The sequence below is a fragment of the Oncorhynchus nerka genome, linkage group LG10, assembly GCF_034236695.1.
Source record: "Oncorhynchus nerka isolate Pitt River linkage group LG10, Oner_Uvic_2.0, whole genome shotgun sequence".
Lineage (NCBI taxonomy): Eukaryota > Metazoa > Chordata > Actinopteri > Salmoniformes > Salmonidae > Oncorhynchus > Oncorhynchus nerka.
Genome location: NC_088405.1, coordinates 22,098,678 through 22,117,368, shown reverse-complemented (window position 1 = coordinate 22,117,368; position 18,691 = coordinate 22,098,678). Strand labels below are relative to the sequence as shown.

The following is an 18,691-nucleotide window of genomic DNA, read 5'->3' as shown; positions in this document are numbered from 1 at the left end:
GAGAAAACACTATAAGATATTTAATTAAAAACACTATCATGGACTGAAGACAAGAGATAGGATTGACTGCTTATAATCACGCCAGTCTTCATTAGTAACAGTAAATAGCGATATAATGATTTTCAACAGACCAGAAGTTCATGGGAGACAATCCATTTAATTAATCCAATCTCAGCATCAGGAGGGAGATGCATGATAGAATACACACCGAGGTTTCCATCGGTCATTAAGACTACATAGTATTTGCACACAGTCAAATGACAGGCTGCAAATGGTCAATTAGGAAAACGAGGAATCTATGTGAGGCTTAATCATGCTGCCTAATGATGCTGTGTTTGCTCCCAAACACAATAACCACCATGCCTCAACACATCAAGTCTCTCCAAAGCTCCTCATCAGAGCACTACAATATTGATAACTTCCTCAACTACAGGCCAATTATAGTTAAACACATAACTACAGCCAGCAGCAACAATATCACTCTGAAATTATTCTAGTGGACAACATAACATCAATTCCATATGGTGAAGTCCTCATAGAGCAGTTATAGGGCATTTATGAGTCAATGGGAAGAAAGACAATTCAATATTTACACCAAGTGGGTGTAGGGAAACCAGAGTACAATACAGAGCCCTTCCAGATGCTGATCTTATTATAAGATTATGATTATTATGAGATTATAAGGTTAGTGAATACTAGTTGACCAACAGTCTGTTGTTAGCAGACAGGGCTGACACCCAGTAGAGTACCTTGTCCAGGGAGTACATGGCGAACACAGGTCCATCGTGGGCCTTGATGGTCTTCAGCAGCACGGGCTCCTTCCAGACGTATATGTCCCCCGTGGAAGCTCCCGAGAATACCAGCTCATCTGTCCGACCATAACACACTGACATCATTGTCTCCAGCTTCCCCAGGTTCCCAAACACGCCTCGCTGGAACATAAGGCCTCCACCTGTAGAGACAGCACACCATTAGAAACTCACACATACATCAGTTGATTTCCACAAACATTCCACGCCTGACAAAACAGAGTTGTTCCAATGTTCATTCAAAAAATGACAGGGTGGAACACTTTCCTAAAGACAGAATCACAGTGTGAAAACACCTAGAAGGATATACTTGAAAGAAAAACAGGGACATGAGAGGAGAGGAGCTAGAAAGAGAGAGACTGATAGTATGAGAGAGACTGATAGTATGAAAGAGACTGATAGTATGAAAGAGACTGATGGTATGACAAAGACTGATAGTATGATATAAACTGATAGTATGATATAAACTGATAGTATGATATAAACTGATAGTATGAAAGAGACTGATAGTATGAAAGAGACTGATAGTATGATATAAACTGAGAGTATGAAAGAGACTGATCGTATGAAAGAGACTGATAGTATGATATAAACTGAGAGTATGAAAGAGACCGATCGTATGAAAGAGACTGATAGTATGAAAGAGACTGATAGTATGAAAGAGACTGATAGTATTGAAAGAGACTTATAGTATGACAGAGACTGATAGTATGATATAAACTGATAGTATGAAAGAGACTGATAGTATGACAGAGACTGATAGTATGAGAGAGACTGATAGTATGACAGAGACTGATAGTATGAGAGAGACTGATAGTATTGAAAGAGACTTATAGTATGACAGAGACCGATAGTATGATATAAACTGATAGTATGAAAGAGATTGATAGTATGACAGAGACTGATAGTATGAGAGAGACTGAGAGTATGATATAAACTGATAGTATGAGAGAGACTGATAGTATGATATAAACTGATAGTATGAGAGAGACTGATAGTATGAGAGAGACTGATAGTATGAGAGAGACTGATAGTATTGAAAGAGACTTATAGTATGACAGAGACTGATAGTATGATATAAACTGATAGTATGAAAGAGACTGATAGTATGACAGAGACTGATAGTATGAGAGAGACTGATAGTATGACAGAGACTGATAGTATGACAGAGACTGATAGTATGATATAAACTGATAGTATGAAAGAGACTGACAGTATGAGAGAGACTGAAAATATGATATAAACTGATAGTATGAGAGAGACTGCTTGTATGACAGAGACTGATAGTATGACAGTGACTGATAATATGATATAGACTGATCGTATGAGAGATTAATAGTATGACAGAGACTGATAGTATGAAAGAGACTGATAGTATGACAGAGACTGAAAATATGATATAAACTGATAGTATGAGAGAGACTGATAGTATGACCGAGACTGATCGTATGAGAGAGACTGATAGTATGATATAGACTGATCGTATGAGAGATTAATAGTATGACAGAGACTGATAGTATGATATAGACTGATATATTGACAGAGACTGATATTATGAGAGAGACTGACAGTATGATATAGACTGATAGTATGACAGAGACTGATAGTATGACAGATACTGATAGTATGACAGATGCTGATAGTATGAGAGAGACTGATAGTATAATATAGACTGATAGTATGACAGATACTGATAGTATGACAGAGACTGACAGTATAATATAGACTGATAGTATGACAGATACTGATAGTATGACAGATACTGATAGTATGAGAGAGACTGATAGTATGATATAGACTGATATATTGACAAAGACTGATATTATGAGAGAGACTGACAGTATGATATAGACTGAGAGTATGAGAGAGACTGAGAGTGAGAGAGACTGATAGAATGATACAGACTGATCGTATGACAGAGACTGATAGTATGAGTGAGACTGATAGTATGAGAGAGACTGATAGTATGATATAGAATTATAGTATGACAGAGACTGATATTATGACAGAGACTGATAGTATGAGAGAGACTGATAGTATGAGAGAGACTGATAGTATGAGAGAGACTGATAGTATGACAGAGACTGATAGTATGACAGAGACTGATAGTATGACAGAGACTGAGAGAGATACTGATAGTATGAGAGAGACTGATAGTATGAGAGAGACTGATAGTATGACAGAGACTGATAGTATGACAGAGACTGATAGAGATACTGATAGTATGAGAGAGACTGATAGTATGAGAGAGACTGATAGTATGAGAGAGACCGATAGATGAAAGAGACAGTCAGGCAGAACAGTAGGACAGACCTGTATGAGAGAGACTGATAGTAAGAGAGAGACTGATATTATGAGAGAGAATGATAGTATGAGAGAGACTGATAGATGAAAGAGACAGTCAGGCAGAACAGTAGGACAGACCTGTATGAGAGAGACTGATAGTATGAGAGAGACTGATATTATGAGAGAGACTGATAGTATGAGAGAGACTGATATTATGAGAGAGACTGATAGAGAGACTGATATTATGAGAGAGACTGATAGATGAAAGAGACAGTCAGGCAGAACAGTAGAACAGACCTGTATGCTGCCAGAACTTGATGTGTTTGATTCCCACTGTGACCAGCTTGTCCATGAGGCTAGGATTACACTTCACCACAAACAGCTTGTCTTTGTGTCCCCTGGGAAGAACAGAGATAGAATATCCACTTCACATGCTGTCCTCTCAAATATTATAGAGCCTTATGTGTTTCATGGTCAGTTCATGCAGTCAGAAGAAACTCCTGGCTGTCCCTACAAATGTGTTAACATTAAGACAACAGACCTGAGTCCAAGTAGTATTTGATATATTTCCAATACTTTGAGCACTTGATTGAGCCTTCCTGGAGTATGGTGGGTTTGCACTTTTGATACTATACCATAGGTTCCAATGTGCCAGGTACTGTAAGTATATTCAAGTGCAGCTAAAGTATTTGAAAGAAAACTCAAACGATTTGAACCCGGCTTAGCTGGACTCTTTTATAAAAACTGGTTTGTGTAATAACTCTAAATGTCTAAATGCACTGATCACACTAATAGCAGCTTTCAGCTGGTGTGTAAAAGCTTTTAGTACCTTGCAGTGGCCAGCTTCTCGCCCTTCCTCCAGTCCCACAATATGATAGAGTGGTGATCATCAATGCCCACTGAGACCAGGCTCTTCCCATCCGCTGCAAATAGAGGAACAACAAGCTACTTTTAGTTTGAAATCATAACGGACTAGGGACAGAACACCAACACATTTACAAAATAATACTTTTTTGGCCCAGGAAAACACATTAGCCATACCGGAGAAGTCAAGAGCACACACTCCTCTCTGGTGAAAGCCCTTGAGCAGGGAGAAGCACTTCAGGGTTTGGATGTCCCACACATGGATGGCTGGATCCCTGCCAACCTGGACACATTCACAAAGAGGTGATTAAGATCAGAGAGAGAGAGAGAGAGAGAGAGAGACAGAGAGAGATTGTTTTTGTTGATATATATTATTGCTCAGACATAATGTTATGGGCAATGGAGCAAATGGAGTGGCATCAAACACCTGGAAACCATGAATTGGATGTATTTGACACCATTCCACCCATTCTGCTCATTCATTACCACAAGTCCGTTATCCCCAATTAAGGTGCCACCAACATCCTGTGCTTCATATACATTGCTTTGGCAACAGTGGCAACCACCCATTCCTGACAATAAAGCAGAGCGCGAGAGAGAGAGAGAGAGAAAGCGCGAGAGAGAACCTGTCCAGTGGCTGCATAGTCTTTGAGTGGGTGTACAGTCAGACTGAGAATGTCATCATCGTGGCCCAGGTAAAACCGCTGACTGTGTTGCTCTCTGTTGTAGACCACGCCCACCGCTGCCACATGGTACACAACCTCCCCAGCCTGGGTGTAGAAAAGGTTATTTCTGCAGTCGTAGCCACGGTACCTACACACACATACACACACAGACACACACACACACAGACAGAGAGAGAGTGAAAAAAAGATAACAGGACTGCAAACACAATGAACAATCACAATTATACTAAATTAAGCGGAGTTAAATCCACCTAAAAAAGAAAGCTGACTAGAGAAAGTGACAATCAGATAAGAGCTGAAATCACAGTTCATATGCCGTCTCTCCCCACATGGCCTATTTAAGAGTGTCTGATGAACCCTGTGGTGTGTGTGGGGAATTTTTATCAAATGTGTCATGTGTGGCATTTATTTAATCGCTCAAACGCTGAAAGATTTCTCCCTCCCCCACTGTGAGGTCTTTACATTTCACAAAAAGGGAGTATTAGTATTAGCTGCTATAGAGAAGTCTTAAAGGATTGCTAGTGCTGAATCAGTAACTTAAACTGCTTCACACAAAAACAATATTTTAAACTACAGCTTTGAAAAGGGATTTGCATATTCAAACAGCTGATGCACAGGCACATTTCAGAGGAAGAGATTGTTTTTTCACGATGGAAATACCTCATTTCATCTCAATACAATAAATCTGTCCTTGTCATCTCAATACAATAAATCTGTCCTTGTCATCTCAATCAATTTGACTTTGAGAAGATGATACCTAAAACCCACGTATGACTATGTTTCTGAGGATCATGAGACCAATAAGACCTGTCATAAGAACCCATTACCCGTGGACAAACTTCAGACGAAGGGCTTCGTCTGGGCCCCTCTGGCGTTTCAGGGAGCCGACCTGCTGCTTCTTCTCTCTGCTCTGCAGCCTCAGCTGGGGAAGGTCCTCCTTATACACCTGGAACAACCACACACAATCCTCCTTATACACCTGGAACAACCACACAGTCCTCCTTATACACCTGGAACAACCACACATAGTCCTCCTTATACACCTGGAACAACCACACATAGTCCTCCTTATACACCTGAACAACCACACAGTCCTCCTTATACACCTGGAACTACCACACACAGTCCTCCTTATACACCTGGAACAACCACACAGTCCTCCTTATACACCTGGAACAACCACCCAGTCCTCCTTATACACCTGGAACAACCACACATAGTCCTCCTTATACACCTGGAACAACCACACACAGTCCTCCTTATACACCTGGAACAACCACACAGTCCTCCTTATACACCTGGAACAACCACACAGTCCTCCTTATATACCTGGAACAACCACACCCAGCCCTCCTGGAACAACCACACACAGTCCTCCTTATACACCTGAAACAACCACACAGTCCTCCTTATACACCTGGAACAACCACACCCAGCCCTCCTGGAACAACCACACAGTTCTCCTGGAACAACCACACAGTCCTACTTATACAACTGGAACAACCACACAGTCCTCCTTATACACCTGGAACAACCACACATAGTCCTCCTTATACACCTGGAACAACCACACACAGTCCTCCTGGAACAACCACACACAGTCCTCCTGTAAATCACACACACAATCCTCTTGTAGATCATACACACAGTCCTCCTGTAAATCATACACACAGTCCTCCTGTAAATCATACACACAGTCCTCCTGTAAATCATACACACAGTCCTCCTGTAAATCACACTCAGTCCTCCTGTAAATCACACACAGTCCTCCTGTAACAATCACACACAGTCCTCCTGTAACAATCACACACAGTCCTCCTGTAACAATCACACACAGTCCTCCTGTAAATCACACACAGTCCTCCTCACACACAGTCCTCCTGTAAATGACACACAGTCCTCCTGCAACAACCACACACAGTCCTCCTGTAACAACCACACACAGTCCTCCTCACACACAGTCCTCCTGTAAATCACACACAGCCCTCCTGTAAATTGCTCACAATCCTTCTGTAAATCAGACACAGTCCTCCTGGAACAATCAGACACAGTCCTCCTGGAACAATCAGACACCGTCCTCCTGGAACAATCAGACACAGTCCTCCTGTAACAACCACACACAGAGCTCCTGTAACAAACACACACACAGTCCTCCTGTAACAATCACACACACAGTCCTCCTGTAACAATAACACAGTCCTCCTCTAAATCAAACTGTCCTCCTGTAACAATCACACATAGTTATCATATAAATCACACACTGTCCTCCTGTAACAACAACACACAGTCCTCTACATACACCTGGAACAACAGTCCCGCATATTGTGCATCATCTGTCAACCTGCTATCCTCCACCGTCTGGCTGATATAGGACCCACCGAATAATGATATCAAATGCAACCTACTAAACAAGTATTACATAAGAACTAATATTAAATCTTAAGAGAAGCAGAGAAAATAATATTTTGTCCCCACTGTTGAAACTTTAAACAGGCAACTCATTGTTCTGTCATGAAGCAGTGCGGGCGCCGACGGCTGGGTATCTCCAGAGAACATATGGCAGCGCTGAGTGTGGCACAAACCGGCAGCGCTAAGTGTGGCACAAACCAGCAGCGCTAAGTGTGGCACAAACCAGCAGCGCTACGTGTGGCACCAACCCGCACCGTCAGGCCAACAGATGCAGACCCAGCTGCCAGTGGAGATAAGGCTTGTGAAGGATGCTATGACAACCCAGCCGTTCTCCGACAAAATAGAGCCTCAGTCAGCGCTGAGCCCATACAAAGCCGTTGAGAAGAGCCTATTTGAATATCTTATTTCCCCTTCCGTCTGCCTCGCCCTGCTCACATCAATCAATATCAGAATATCTCCACTTGCTACCTTGATTGACTTTCATGACTTCTCAGGATTCTAGATCATGGCTGGAGGCATTCTGACTAACACGGGCTAACACTAACACGGGCTAACACTAACACGGGCTAACACTAACACAGGCTAACACTAACACGGGCTAACACTAACACGGGCTAACACTAACACGGGCTAACACTAACACAGGCTAACACTAACACGGGCTAACACTAACACAGGCTAACACTATCACGGGCTAACACGGGCTAACACTAACACGGGCTAACACTAACACGGGCTAACACTAACACGGGCTAACACTAACACAGGCCAATCCAGATAACACTGACTGGTGTTGGTGTTCTAACAATTGACTCTCTCTCAACTTACTGGAGGGTATTTTAACAGGGTATTGTTTAGGCCTTGAGTAGTGTGTGGTCGTCTCTCTCTTTCTGACAGCATTTTATAATGGGGGCATATTCTCCTCTTATTCAACTGTCATTCTCAAATAGATATGTATTATCTTAATTTGATCACTCTGTTGTCACATAATTTTCATGCGCTGCAGGAAGTTAAAATGCGCCTTGTGATTTACATTATAAAAAACACTGAAAACCCACAGTTCTCTTTTCCTCACTAGAGCTTACACTTAAACTTGTCTACTGTAGTCTATCAAAACACATTTTCCTCATTAGAAAGTATCACTTATTTTTTATCACTTATTATTTTGCTACGGTGACCAAACTGGTCAAATTAGGATCTGACACCTGTACTGACACTCATTCTCTCTCTACCTCAAATGCAGCATCAATGTAAGGCATCTGTTATAGAACTTTGTCAGTGTCCCTCACGTGGTGTATCATCTCTAAACCTGATATCACCCACTCTCTGTCTGACCCATATAGCACTCCCTCCAGTGCTCCACACACCCACCTGTCGGTCGTAGTTGATCTGGGTCTCTTGCTCGATATCAGAGTCCAGCTCCGGGACATCAGACACATCAGAGTCAGACTCCTCACTGTTGGAGTCTGCATGGCCATCTAGAGGGAACCGATACCAGGAGACAGCAAGGAAACAGATTTTCACTGGTGCAACAATCACTCATTACATTGGCTTTTGACAAGATCATGAATATTGTGTACAGTAGTCACTCCCCTAACCACTGTTGTGAGGTACATTAAATCATATAGCTCAGACACAAATCTACCCAAGAATACTTCAGCACCAGCTCTACATGACCATATGGGGCCTCTCAATAGAACCATACAGTACATTCATAAACATTTCAAACCCCAGGTTCCTCTGGGTGTATAAAACAATCCATGCCCAACAAATTGAGGCTGTTCTGAGGGCAAAAAGGATGGGGTGCAACTCAATATTAGGAAGGCATTTTTAATGTTTTATTCTCTCAGTATACTGTACCTTGTGGTATACTGGTCTCCAGTCCTCCATTCATGATGCCCTCAGGCAGGAACTTCCACTGGAACACAGAATGGTCGGACCCGCCAGTGGTCAACACCCACTGCAGGTCGTGAGACCAGTGCACGTTGGTCACGTGGGCCGAGTGGCCAATGTACTTTTTGAATTTTGCCCCTGTGCACAACATCAGGCAAAGAAAAACTAGTCAAAGTGAAATGAGAAAAGGGGAGTGTTCAACATAATTCCTTCTCTCAACATTGTATATTTGCAAAAACATTTACTGACCTTTCTTTAGGCAGGGGAAGCGGAACAGTTTGACCAGACCAAAGTCATCTCCAGCAACCAGCACAGCGCTGCAGTAGTTGGCGTCCACAGAGTTTACGTCACTGATGTTGGTGTACTTGGGCCAGATCCCACTCACCTCTGGACCAATCACACTTGTCCACGAGCTCCAGTGGATCCCTTTTACCTCCTCCTTAGTGGTCAGGTGCTTCCCAACTTCAAGGGAGAAAAACAGGATGGAGGACTAAAATGAGCAGAATCTTACAGGTAAAACCAGGTTGTTCTGTATAAATAATCACACTTTAAAATAATGGTGACTATGTTAAAGCTCTACTAACCTCGCTACTAAGGTTCTTAGTCAGAACTAAAAGACATGAAATAAACAAGTAAAGATGACAAACATGAGTGAAGGTGTTAAGACACACAACCTCTGTTCCTGTATTAATGGTGAACATGCACAAAGATGGCAGAATTCAGATATGACGTCATTGTTTTAGCACTATCCATTGACGTTTTAAACTACGGCGTGCGACATGGTTCAATATGCCAATAAATCAGCACAATTTACTTCCTGGTTTTTCAAATTGACAGCATCTTGAAGCTAAAATTGGGATCATGTATACTGTTCTAATATACAGTACCAGTCAAAAGTTTGGACACACCTACTCATTCAAGGGTTTTTCTTAATTTTTAAAAACTATTTTCTACATTGTAGAATAATAGTGAAGACATCAAAACTATGAAATACCACATATGGAATCATAAGACCAAAGGACAGATTTACACCGGTCTAATATCCATTGCTCGTGTTTCTTGGCCCAAGCAAGTCTCTTCTTATTATCGGTGTCTTTTAGTAATGGTTTCTTTGCAGCAATTCAACCATGAAGGCCTGATTCACACAGTCTCCTCTGAACAGTTGATGTTGAGATATATCTGTTACTTGAACTCTGTGAAGAATTGATTTGGTCTGCAATTTCTGAGGCTGGTAACTCTAATGAACTTATCCTCTGCAGCAGTGGTAACTCTGGGTCTTCCTTTCCTGTGCCAGTCCTCATGAGGGCCAGTTTCATCATAGTGCTTGATGGTTTCTGCGACTGCACTTGAAGAAACTTCAACGTTTTTGAAATGTTCCACATTGACTGACCTTAATGTGTTAAAGTAATGTTGGACTTTCGTTTCTCTTTTACCAAATAGGGCTATCTTCTGTATACCACCCCTACCTTGTCACAACACAACTGATTGGCTCAAATGCATTAACCAGTTATGCATTAGGGGGCACTATTAAATTTTCGCTATTAAATTTTTGGGATGAAAAACGTTCCCGTTTTAAACAAGATATTTTGTCACGAAAAGATGCTCGACTATGCATATAATTGACAGCTTTGGAAAGAAAACACTTTCCAAAACTGCAAAGATATTGTCTGTGAGTGCCACAGAACTAATGCTACAGGCGAAACCAAGATGAAATTTCATACAGGAAGTGCGCCAGATTTTGAATGCGCTGTGTTCCAATGTCTCCTTATATGGCTGTGAATGCGCCAGGAATGAGCCTACACTTTCTGTCGTTTCCCCAAGGTGTCTGCAGCATTGTGACGTATTTGTAGGCATATCATTGGAAGATTGACCATAAGAGACTACATTTACCAGGTGCCCGCTTGGTGTCCTCCGTCGAAATTATTGCGTAATCTCCAGCTGCGTGCATTTTTCCATTTGGTTCAGAGGAGAAACCAAACTGCCACGAATGATTTATCATTGAATAGATATGTGAAAAACACCTTGAGGATTGATTCTAAACTACGTTTGCCATGTTTCTGTCGATATTATGGAGTTAATTTGCAAAAAAGTTCGGCGTTGTAAATGACTGAATTTTCGTTTTTTTTTCTTAGCCAAACGTGATGAACAAAAGGGAGCGATTTCACCTACACAAATAATATTTTTGGAAAAACTGAACATTTGCTATCTAACTGAGAGTCTCCTCATTGAAAACATCCGAAGTTCTTCAAAGGTAAATGATTTTATTTTAATGCTTTTCTTGTTTTTGTGAAAATGTTGCCTGCTGAATGCTAGGCTTAATGCTATGCTAGCTATCAATACTCTTACACAAATGCTTGTGTAGCTATGGTTGAAAAGCATTTTTTGAAAATCTGAGATGACAGTGTTGTTAACAAAAGGCTAAGCTTGTGAGCCAATATATTTATTTAATTTCATTTGCGATTTTCATGAATAGTTAACGTTGCGTTATGGTAATGAGCTTGAGGCTATGATTACGCTCCCGGATACGGGATTGCTCGACGCAAGAAGTTAAGAAGAACATTCCAGTGGCCTCCTGGGTGGCGCAGTGGTCTAAGGCACTACATCGCAGTGCTAGCTGTGTCACCAGAGATTCTTGGTTCGAGCCCAGGCTCTGTTGCAGCCGGCCGTCCATGGGGCGATCCACAATTGGCCTAGTATTGTCCGGGTTAGGGAGGGTTTGGCCGGTAGGAATATCCTTGTCTCATCGCACACTAGTGACTCCTGTGGCGGGCCGGGCACAGTGCACGCTGACCAGGTCGCTAGGTGTACAGTGTTTCCTCTGACACATTGGTGCTTCTGGGTTGTATGAGCGCTGTGTTAAGAAGCAGTGTGGCTTGGTTAGGTTGTGTTTCGCATGACTCTCGACCTTTCTCTCCCGAGCCTGTACGGGAGTTGTAGCGACAAGACAGTAATTAACAATTGGATACCACTAAAAAGGAAATTCCACAAATTAACTTTTAACAAGGCACACCTGTTAATTGAAATGCATTCCAGGTGACTACCTCATGAAGCTGGTTGAGGGAATGAAGTGTGAAGAATCTCAAATATAAAATCTATTTTTTTTGTTTATTGTTTGACACTTTTTTGGTTACTATATAATTCCATATATGTTATTTCATCGTTTTGAAAAACCCTTGAATGAGTAGGTATGTCCAAACTTTCGACTGATACTGTACATCCAAAAAGAGTAATGGAGAGTAATGTACAATACAGTGAACTTACTGTAGCAAAACGAGGAATTTGTAGTAAGTAGATAACAGCCACCATCTTTATGCATCTCAGCTATTGATGTATAAGTTAAACCAAATAGAAATGTAAACAAAGCCTAGAACTGGAAGCTCTTTTCTGGCCAAAGCTGGGATCACCTGTGGAGTTCCTTTTTTAATTAGGATTCTCAGCATGCCAGAGTGTTCTTGTCGGTGTGCATGCGTGCGTGTGTGTGTGTGTACGTGCGGTTTGTTAGTCTAACCCTCAGGGAAGGAGTAATCTATCATCCCTATGGTACAAGTGAAATGAGAAAATCTACCATGCTTCACAACTCGATTTATTAATGTAACTAACTGACTTAAGAGAATATTCCCTTGGTTTTTATAATTGCAAAATAATGCATCAGGTGAAGCAACAAACACAAAGGTACGTTGAGGTAACGTTGATATCAAATATTTTCCCTAGTAAATACCAGGAAAATGTACAGTAAAAATGTAAGTGCAACCAAACCCTATTTCTCTCACCCATGTCTGCTCAGCAGTGTCACCTGTTGCACTCCTGATAGTCAGTGTAGACAGCCTGTCTGTCTGCTGACACTAAACACCCTGGAGCAATGCTGAGTCACCCACTAGGACAGGGCTTTTCTCACAGCTCTCCAAACACATAGAGTAAGCAGAGCGAGGCAAGCATGTGTGTGTGCAGACAGTGGTTATGTAGTGACTGGGAGGCTTGTGCAGCTGTCTAGAGCATTGCCGTCCGGGGTACGCCAAATAAAAATGTTTCAAAAAAACATTTCACATTTCAAAAAAAAAAAAATCTTCACATTTTCAAACAGTCCATTCATATTTTCCAACGGGGCTATACATTTGTGTGAGTTTTTTTTCTCACCTGAGTAGCCTCGTATCACTGCCAAAAATACAATTAAACCATCGAGTGTTCAGCTAAATAACAACACAATGTCAAATACAGGTAGCCTAGTCAAATAATTAATATCCAAATCACATTAACCGTTCGTCTCTCGCAGGAATTCCACTAACGGTCTGTATGTAGCCAAACGTAGCTGCTCCTCCTTCCGTTTGCTCGAAAATTGATAAATGGTAAAAAAAGTAAGGCCTGTGTCCATAGAGACACATACCAGCTCTACTGATAGTGCCACTACTACCAGCAGTACTACACCCGCACCTATCGACGACACAAGTTGTTCTGCTTCCACGAGCACATCCAATGCTAGCATCAGTAATTCTACATTTGTTGTTAGCCCAGCTAGCATGGACACTGACAGTTGTGAATCTGATGCAGCCGAAGAGTTACTGCCCCCTTGCCTGGGAAAGCACCGAACAGGCACAAATATGATGAGAACTACTTTGATTTGGTGTTCACTTATATTGGGAGTAGTGCCTTTCCTCAGACACAGTGTGTTATATGTGCAAAAGTACTATCTCACAACTCTTGCGCAGACATTTAGGAACAAAACATGCCAATGTCAAAAATAAGCCACAGGGGTTTTTTGAGCGAGGATTAAGACAACTTTCGAGTAGTAAGACATGTATAAAAGCAACAGATACCATTAATAAGAAGGGGCTAGAAGCGTCTTATATGGTGAGCTACTGAGTGGCTAGGACAGGCAAGCCCCATACTATTGTGGAGGACTTAATTCGTCCTGCTGCCGCTGATATGGCTGGGACAATGCTTGGGGAAAAAAATAAACTATACGCCTTCATCAAATAACACTGTTTCACGACGCATCAGTGACATGGTTTTGAAACAATTACTGCTTCGCATACAAGCCAGTGAATTCTATGCGTTACAGCTGGATGAGTCAACAGACGTGGCGGGCCTGGCACAGCTCCTGGTATATGTCCGTTACGTTTATTGGGGGTCAATTAAGGAAGATATCCTCTTCTGGAAACCAGGACAACAGGCAAGGATATTTTTAAAGTACTGGACAGCTTTGTGACATCAAATGGACTTTAGTGGTCAAGATGTGTTGGTATCTGTACTGATGGTGCAAAAGCCATGACAGGGAGACATAGTGGAGTGGTAACACGGGTACAAGCAGTTGCTCCAGACGCCACTTGGGTACACTGCAGCTTCTACCGAGAGTCTCTTACTGCCAAAGGAATGCCTGACAGCTTGAAAGATGTTTTGGACACTACAGTGAAAATGGTTAACTTTGTTAAAGCAAGGCCCCTGAAATTCATTGAATAAAAAAATATATGTCCAGTACCAGTCAAAAGTTTGGACACACCTATTCATTCAAGGGGTTTTCTTTATTTTACAATTTTCTACATTGTAGAATAATAGTGAAGATATCAACACTATGACATAACACATATGGAATCATGTACAGTAGTAACCAAAAAAGTTTTAAACAAATAAAAATACATTTTATATTTTAGCTTCTTCAAAGTACCCACCCTTTGCCTTGATGATAGCTTTGTACACTCTTGGCATTCTCTCAACCAGCTTTATGAGGAATGCTTTTCAATCAGTCTTGAAGGAGTTCCATATACTGAGCACTTGTTGGCTGCTTTTACTTCACTCTGCAGTCCAACTCATCCCAAACCATCTCAGTTGTGTTGAGGTCGAGTGATTGTGGAGGCCAGGTCATCTGATGCAGCACTCCATCACTCTCCTTATTGGTCAAATTGCCCTTACACAGTCTGGAGATGTGTTAGGTCATTGTCCTATTGAAAAACAAATGATAGTCCCACAAAGTGCAAACTAGATGGGATGGCGTATCGCTGCAGAATGCTGTGAGAGCCATGCTGGTTAAGTGTGCCATGAATTCAAAATAAATAATTGACAGTGTCACCCCCACACCATCACACCTCTTCCTCCATGCTTCATGGTGGGAACCACACATGTGGAGTTCATCCGTTCATCTACTCTACGTCTCACAAAGACACGGTGGTTGGAAACAAAAATCTAAAATTTGGACTCATCAGACCAAAGGACAGATTTCCACTGGTCTAATGTCTATTGCTCGTGTTTCTTGGCCCAAGCAAGTCTCTTCTTATTATTGGTGTCTTTTAGTAGTGGTTTCTTTGTAGCAATTCGGCCATGAAGGCCTGATTCACACAGTCTCCTCTGAACAGTTGATGCTGAGATGTATCTGTTACTCTGTGAAGCATTTATTTGGGCTGCAATTTCTGAGGCTGGTAACTCTAATGAACTTATCCTCTGCAGCAGAGGTAACTCTGGGTCTTCCTTTCCAGCGGCGGTCCTCATGAGAACCAGTTTCATCATAACATTGGTGTTGAACGCTGAGCTGTAGTCAATGAATACCATTCTCACATTGGTGTTCCTTTTGTCTAGGAGTGAAAGGGCAGTGTGGAGTGCAATAGAAATTGCATCATCTGTGGATCTGTTGGTGCGGTATGCAAATTGGAGTGGGTCTAGTGTTTCTGGGATAATGGTGTTGATGTGAGCCATGACCAGCCTTTCCAAGCATTTCATGGCTACAGACGTGAGTTCTACGGGGCGGTAGTCATTTAGGCAGGTTACCTTAGACTTCTTGGGCACAGGAACTATGGTGGTCTGCTTGAAACATGTTGGTAATACAGACTCAGACAAGGAGAGGTTGATAAATGTCAGTAAAGACACTTGCCAGTTGGTCAGCGCATGCTCGGAGTACACGTCCTGGTAATCTGTCTGGCCCTGCGGCCTTGTGAATGTTGACCTGTTTAAAGGTCTTACTCACATCGGCAGCGGAAAGCGTGATCACACAGTCGGCAGTAGGCCCGTGTCACTGGGCAGCTCTCAGCTGTGCTTCCCTTTGTAGTCTGTAATAATTTGCAAGCCCTGCCGCATCCGACAAGCGTCGGAGCCGGTGTAGTACGATTTCATCTTAATCCTGTATTGACGATTTGCCTGTTTGATGGTTCATCGGAGGGCATAGCAGGATTTCTTATTAGCTTCCGGGTTAGAGTCCCGCTCTTTGAAATTGGCAGCTCTACTTTGTACGCATCTCTGTGTGTGGATTAAAGGTGGTCTAGAATTTTTTCCCCACTGGTTGCACATTTAACATGCTGATAGAAACGAGGTAAAACTGATTTAAGTTTCCCTGCATTAAAGTTTCCGGCCACTAAGAGTGCCGCCTCTGGATGAGCGTTTCCCTGTTTGCTTATGGCGGTATACAGCTCACTGAGTGCGGTTTTAGTGCCAGCCTCTGACTTGTGGTATGTGGTACAGCTACGAAACATACAGATGTAAACTCTCTAGGTAGATAGTGTTGTCTACAGCTTATCATGAGATACTCTACTTCAGGCGAGCAAAACCTCAAGACTTCCTTAGATATCATGCACCAGCTGTTGTTTACATATATGCATAAGCCCCCACCCCGTGTTTTACCAGATGTAACATGCCAGCAGTATGTTCTTAATATCGTTGTTCAGCCATGACTCGGTGAGACATAAGATATTACAGTTTTTAATGTCCCATTGGTAGGATATACGTACTTTCAGTTCGTCCTATTTATTTTCCAGCGATTGAACGTTAGCTAGCAGGACAGAAGGCAAAGGCAGATTAGGTGCTCGCCGCCTGATCCTCACAAAGCACCCTGATCTTTTTTCGCAAAATCTCTATTTTCTTCTCCAGCGAATGACGGGGATCTGGGCCTGGTCGGGTGTATGTAGTATCCCCCTCCTGTCTGACTCATTGAAGAAAAACTCTTTGTCTAATCTGAGGTCAGCAATCGCAGTTCTGATGTCCAGAAGCTCTTTTTGGTCATAAGAGACAGTAGCAGCAACATTATGATGAAAACAAGTTACGAACAACGCAAAAAAATAAACAATATAGCATGGTTGGTTAAGAGCCGGTAAGACGGCAGCCATCCCCTCCGACGCCATCACACATCACACTATAGTGCCCTCAAAGCTCATCACTAAGATTAGGACCCTGGGACTAAACACCTCTCTCTGCAACTGGATCCGGGACTTCCTGATGGGCCACCCCCAGGTGGTAAGGGTAGGTAAAAACACATCCGCCACGCTGATCCTCAACACGGGGGCCCCTTAAGGGTGCGTGCTCAGTTCCCTCCTGTACTCCATGTTCACTCATGACTGCATGGCCAGGCACGACTCCAACACCATCATTAAGTTTACTGATGACACAACAGTAGTAGGCCTGATCACCGACAACGAAGAGACAGCCTATATGGAGGAGGTCAGAGACCTGACCGTGTGGTGCAAAGACAACAACCTCTCCCCCAACGTATTCAAGACAAAAAAGATGATTGTGGACTACAGGAAAAGGAGGACCGAGCACGCCCCCATTCTCATCGACGGGGCTGTAGTGGAGCAGATTGAGAGCTTCAAGTTCCTTGGTGTCCACATCACCAACAAACTAACATGGTCCAAGCACACCAAGACAGTCGTGAAGAAGGCACGACAAAACCTATTCCAGGAGATTTGGCATGGGTCCTCAGATCCTCAAAAGGTTTTACAGCTACACCATGGAGAGCATCCTGATGGGTTGCATCACTACCTGGTATGGCAACTGCTCGGCCTCCGACCGCAAGGAACTAAAGAGGGTAATACATATGGCCCAGTACATCACTGGGGTCAAGCTTCCTGCCATCCAGGACCTCTATACCAGGCGGTGTCAGAGGAAGGCCCTAAAAATGGTCAAAGACTCCAGCCACCCTAGTCATAGACTGTTCTCTCTGCTATCGCACGGAAAGCGGTACTGGAGCGCCAAGTCTAGGTCCAAGAGGCTTTTAAACAGCTTCTACCCCCAAGCCATAAGACTCCTGAACAGCTAATCAAATGGCTTCCTAGACTATTTGTACCCCCCCTTCTACGCTGCTGCTACTCGCTGTTATTATCTATGCATAGTCACTTTAATAACTCTACCTACATGTACATTTTACCTCAATTACCTCGACACCGGTGCCCCCACACATTGGTACCCCCTGTATGTAGCCCCGCTATTGTTATTTACTGCTGCTCTTTAAATATTTGACATTCTTATCTCTTACTTTTTTTAGGTATTTTCTCCAAACTGCATTGTTGGTTAACGGTTTTTAAGTAAGCATTTCACTGTAAGGTCTGACATGATGGCGACTGCACTTGAAGAAACTTTCAAAGTTCTTGAAATTTTCCACATTGACTGACCTTCATATGTTAAAGTCATGATGGACTGTTGTTTCTCTTTGCATATTTGAGCTATTTTACCAAATAGGGCTATCTTCTGTATACCACACCTACCTTGTCACAACACAACTGATTGGCTCAAACACATTAAGGAAATTCCACAAATGAACTTTTAACAAAGCACACCTGTTAATTGAAATGCATTCCAGGTGACTACCTCATGAAGCTGGTTGAGAGAATGTTTGTGCAATGCTGTAATCAAGGCAACGGGTGGCTACTTTGAAGAATCTCAAATATAAAATATATTTTGATTTGTTTAACACTTTTTTGGTTCCTATTTCATCGTTTTGATTTCTTCACTATTATTCTACAATGTAGAAAATAGTAAAAAATACAAAACAAT

General features: G+C 42.3%; 1 protein-coding gene across 3 annotated transcripts in view; it reads right to left on the bottom strand.

Moving 5' to 3' along the window:
- Positions 1 to 18,691, bottom strand: part of LOC115135014 (echinoderm microtubule-associated protein-like 6) — a 134,307-nt gene that overhangs the window by 36,605 nt on the left and 79,011 nt on the right. For all 3 annotated transcript variants that reach the window (XM_065023129.1, XM_065023128.1, XM_029669186.2), the window contains 9 exons: positions 9,197 to 9,409; positions 8,915 to 9,085; positions 8,426 to 8,532; positions 5,473 to 5,591; positions 4,586 to 4,772; positions 4,137 to 4,242; positions 3,925 to 4,018; positions 3,393 to 3,493; positions 750 to 952 (listed from right to left, as the gene is read on the bottom strand). In XM_065023129.1, coding sequence (XP_064879201.1) covers positions 750 to 952; positions 3,393 to 3,493; positions 3,925 to 4,018; positions 4,137 to 4,242; positions 4,586 to 4,772; positions 5,473 to 5,591; positions 8,426 to 8,532; positions 8,915 to 9,085; positions 9,197 to 9,409 — 1,301 coding nt within the window. The remainder of the gene's footprint in view (positions 1 to 749; positions 953 to 3,392; positions 3,494 to 3,924; positions 4,019 to 4,136; positions 4,243 to 4,585; positions 4,773 to 5,472; positions 5,592 to 8,425; positions 8,533 to 8,914; positions 9,086 to 9,196; positions 9,410 to 18,691) is intronic.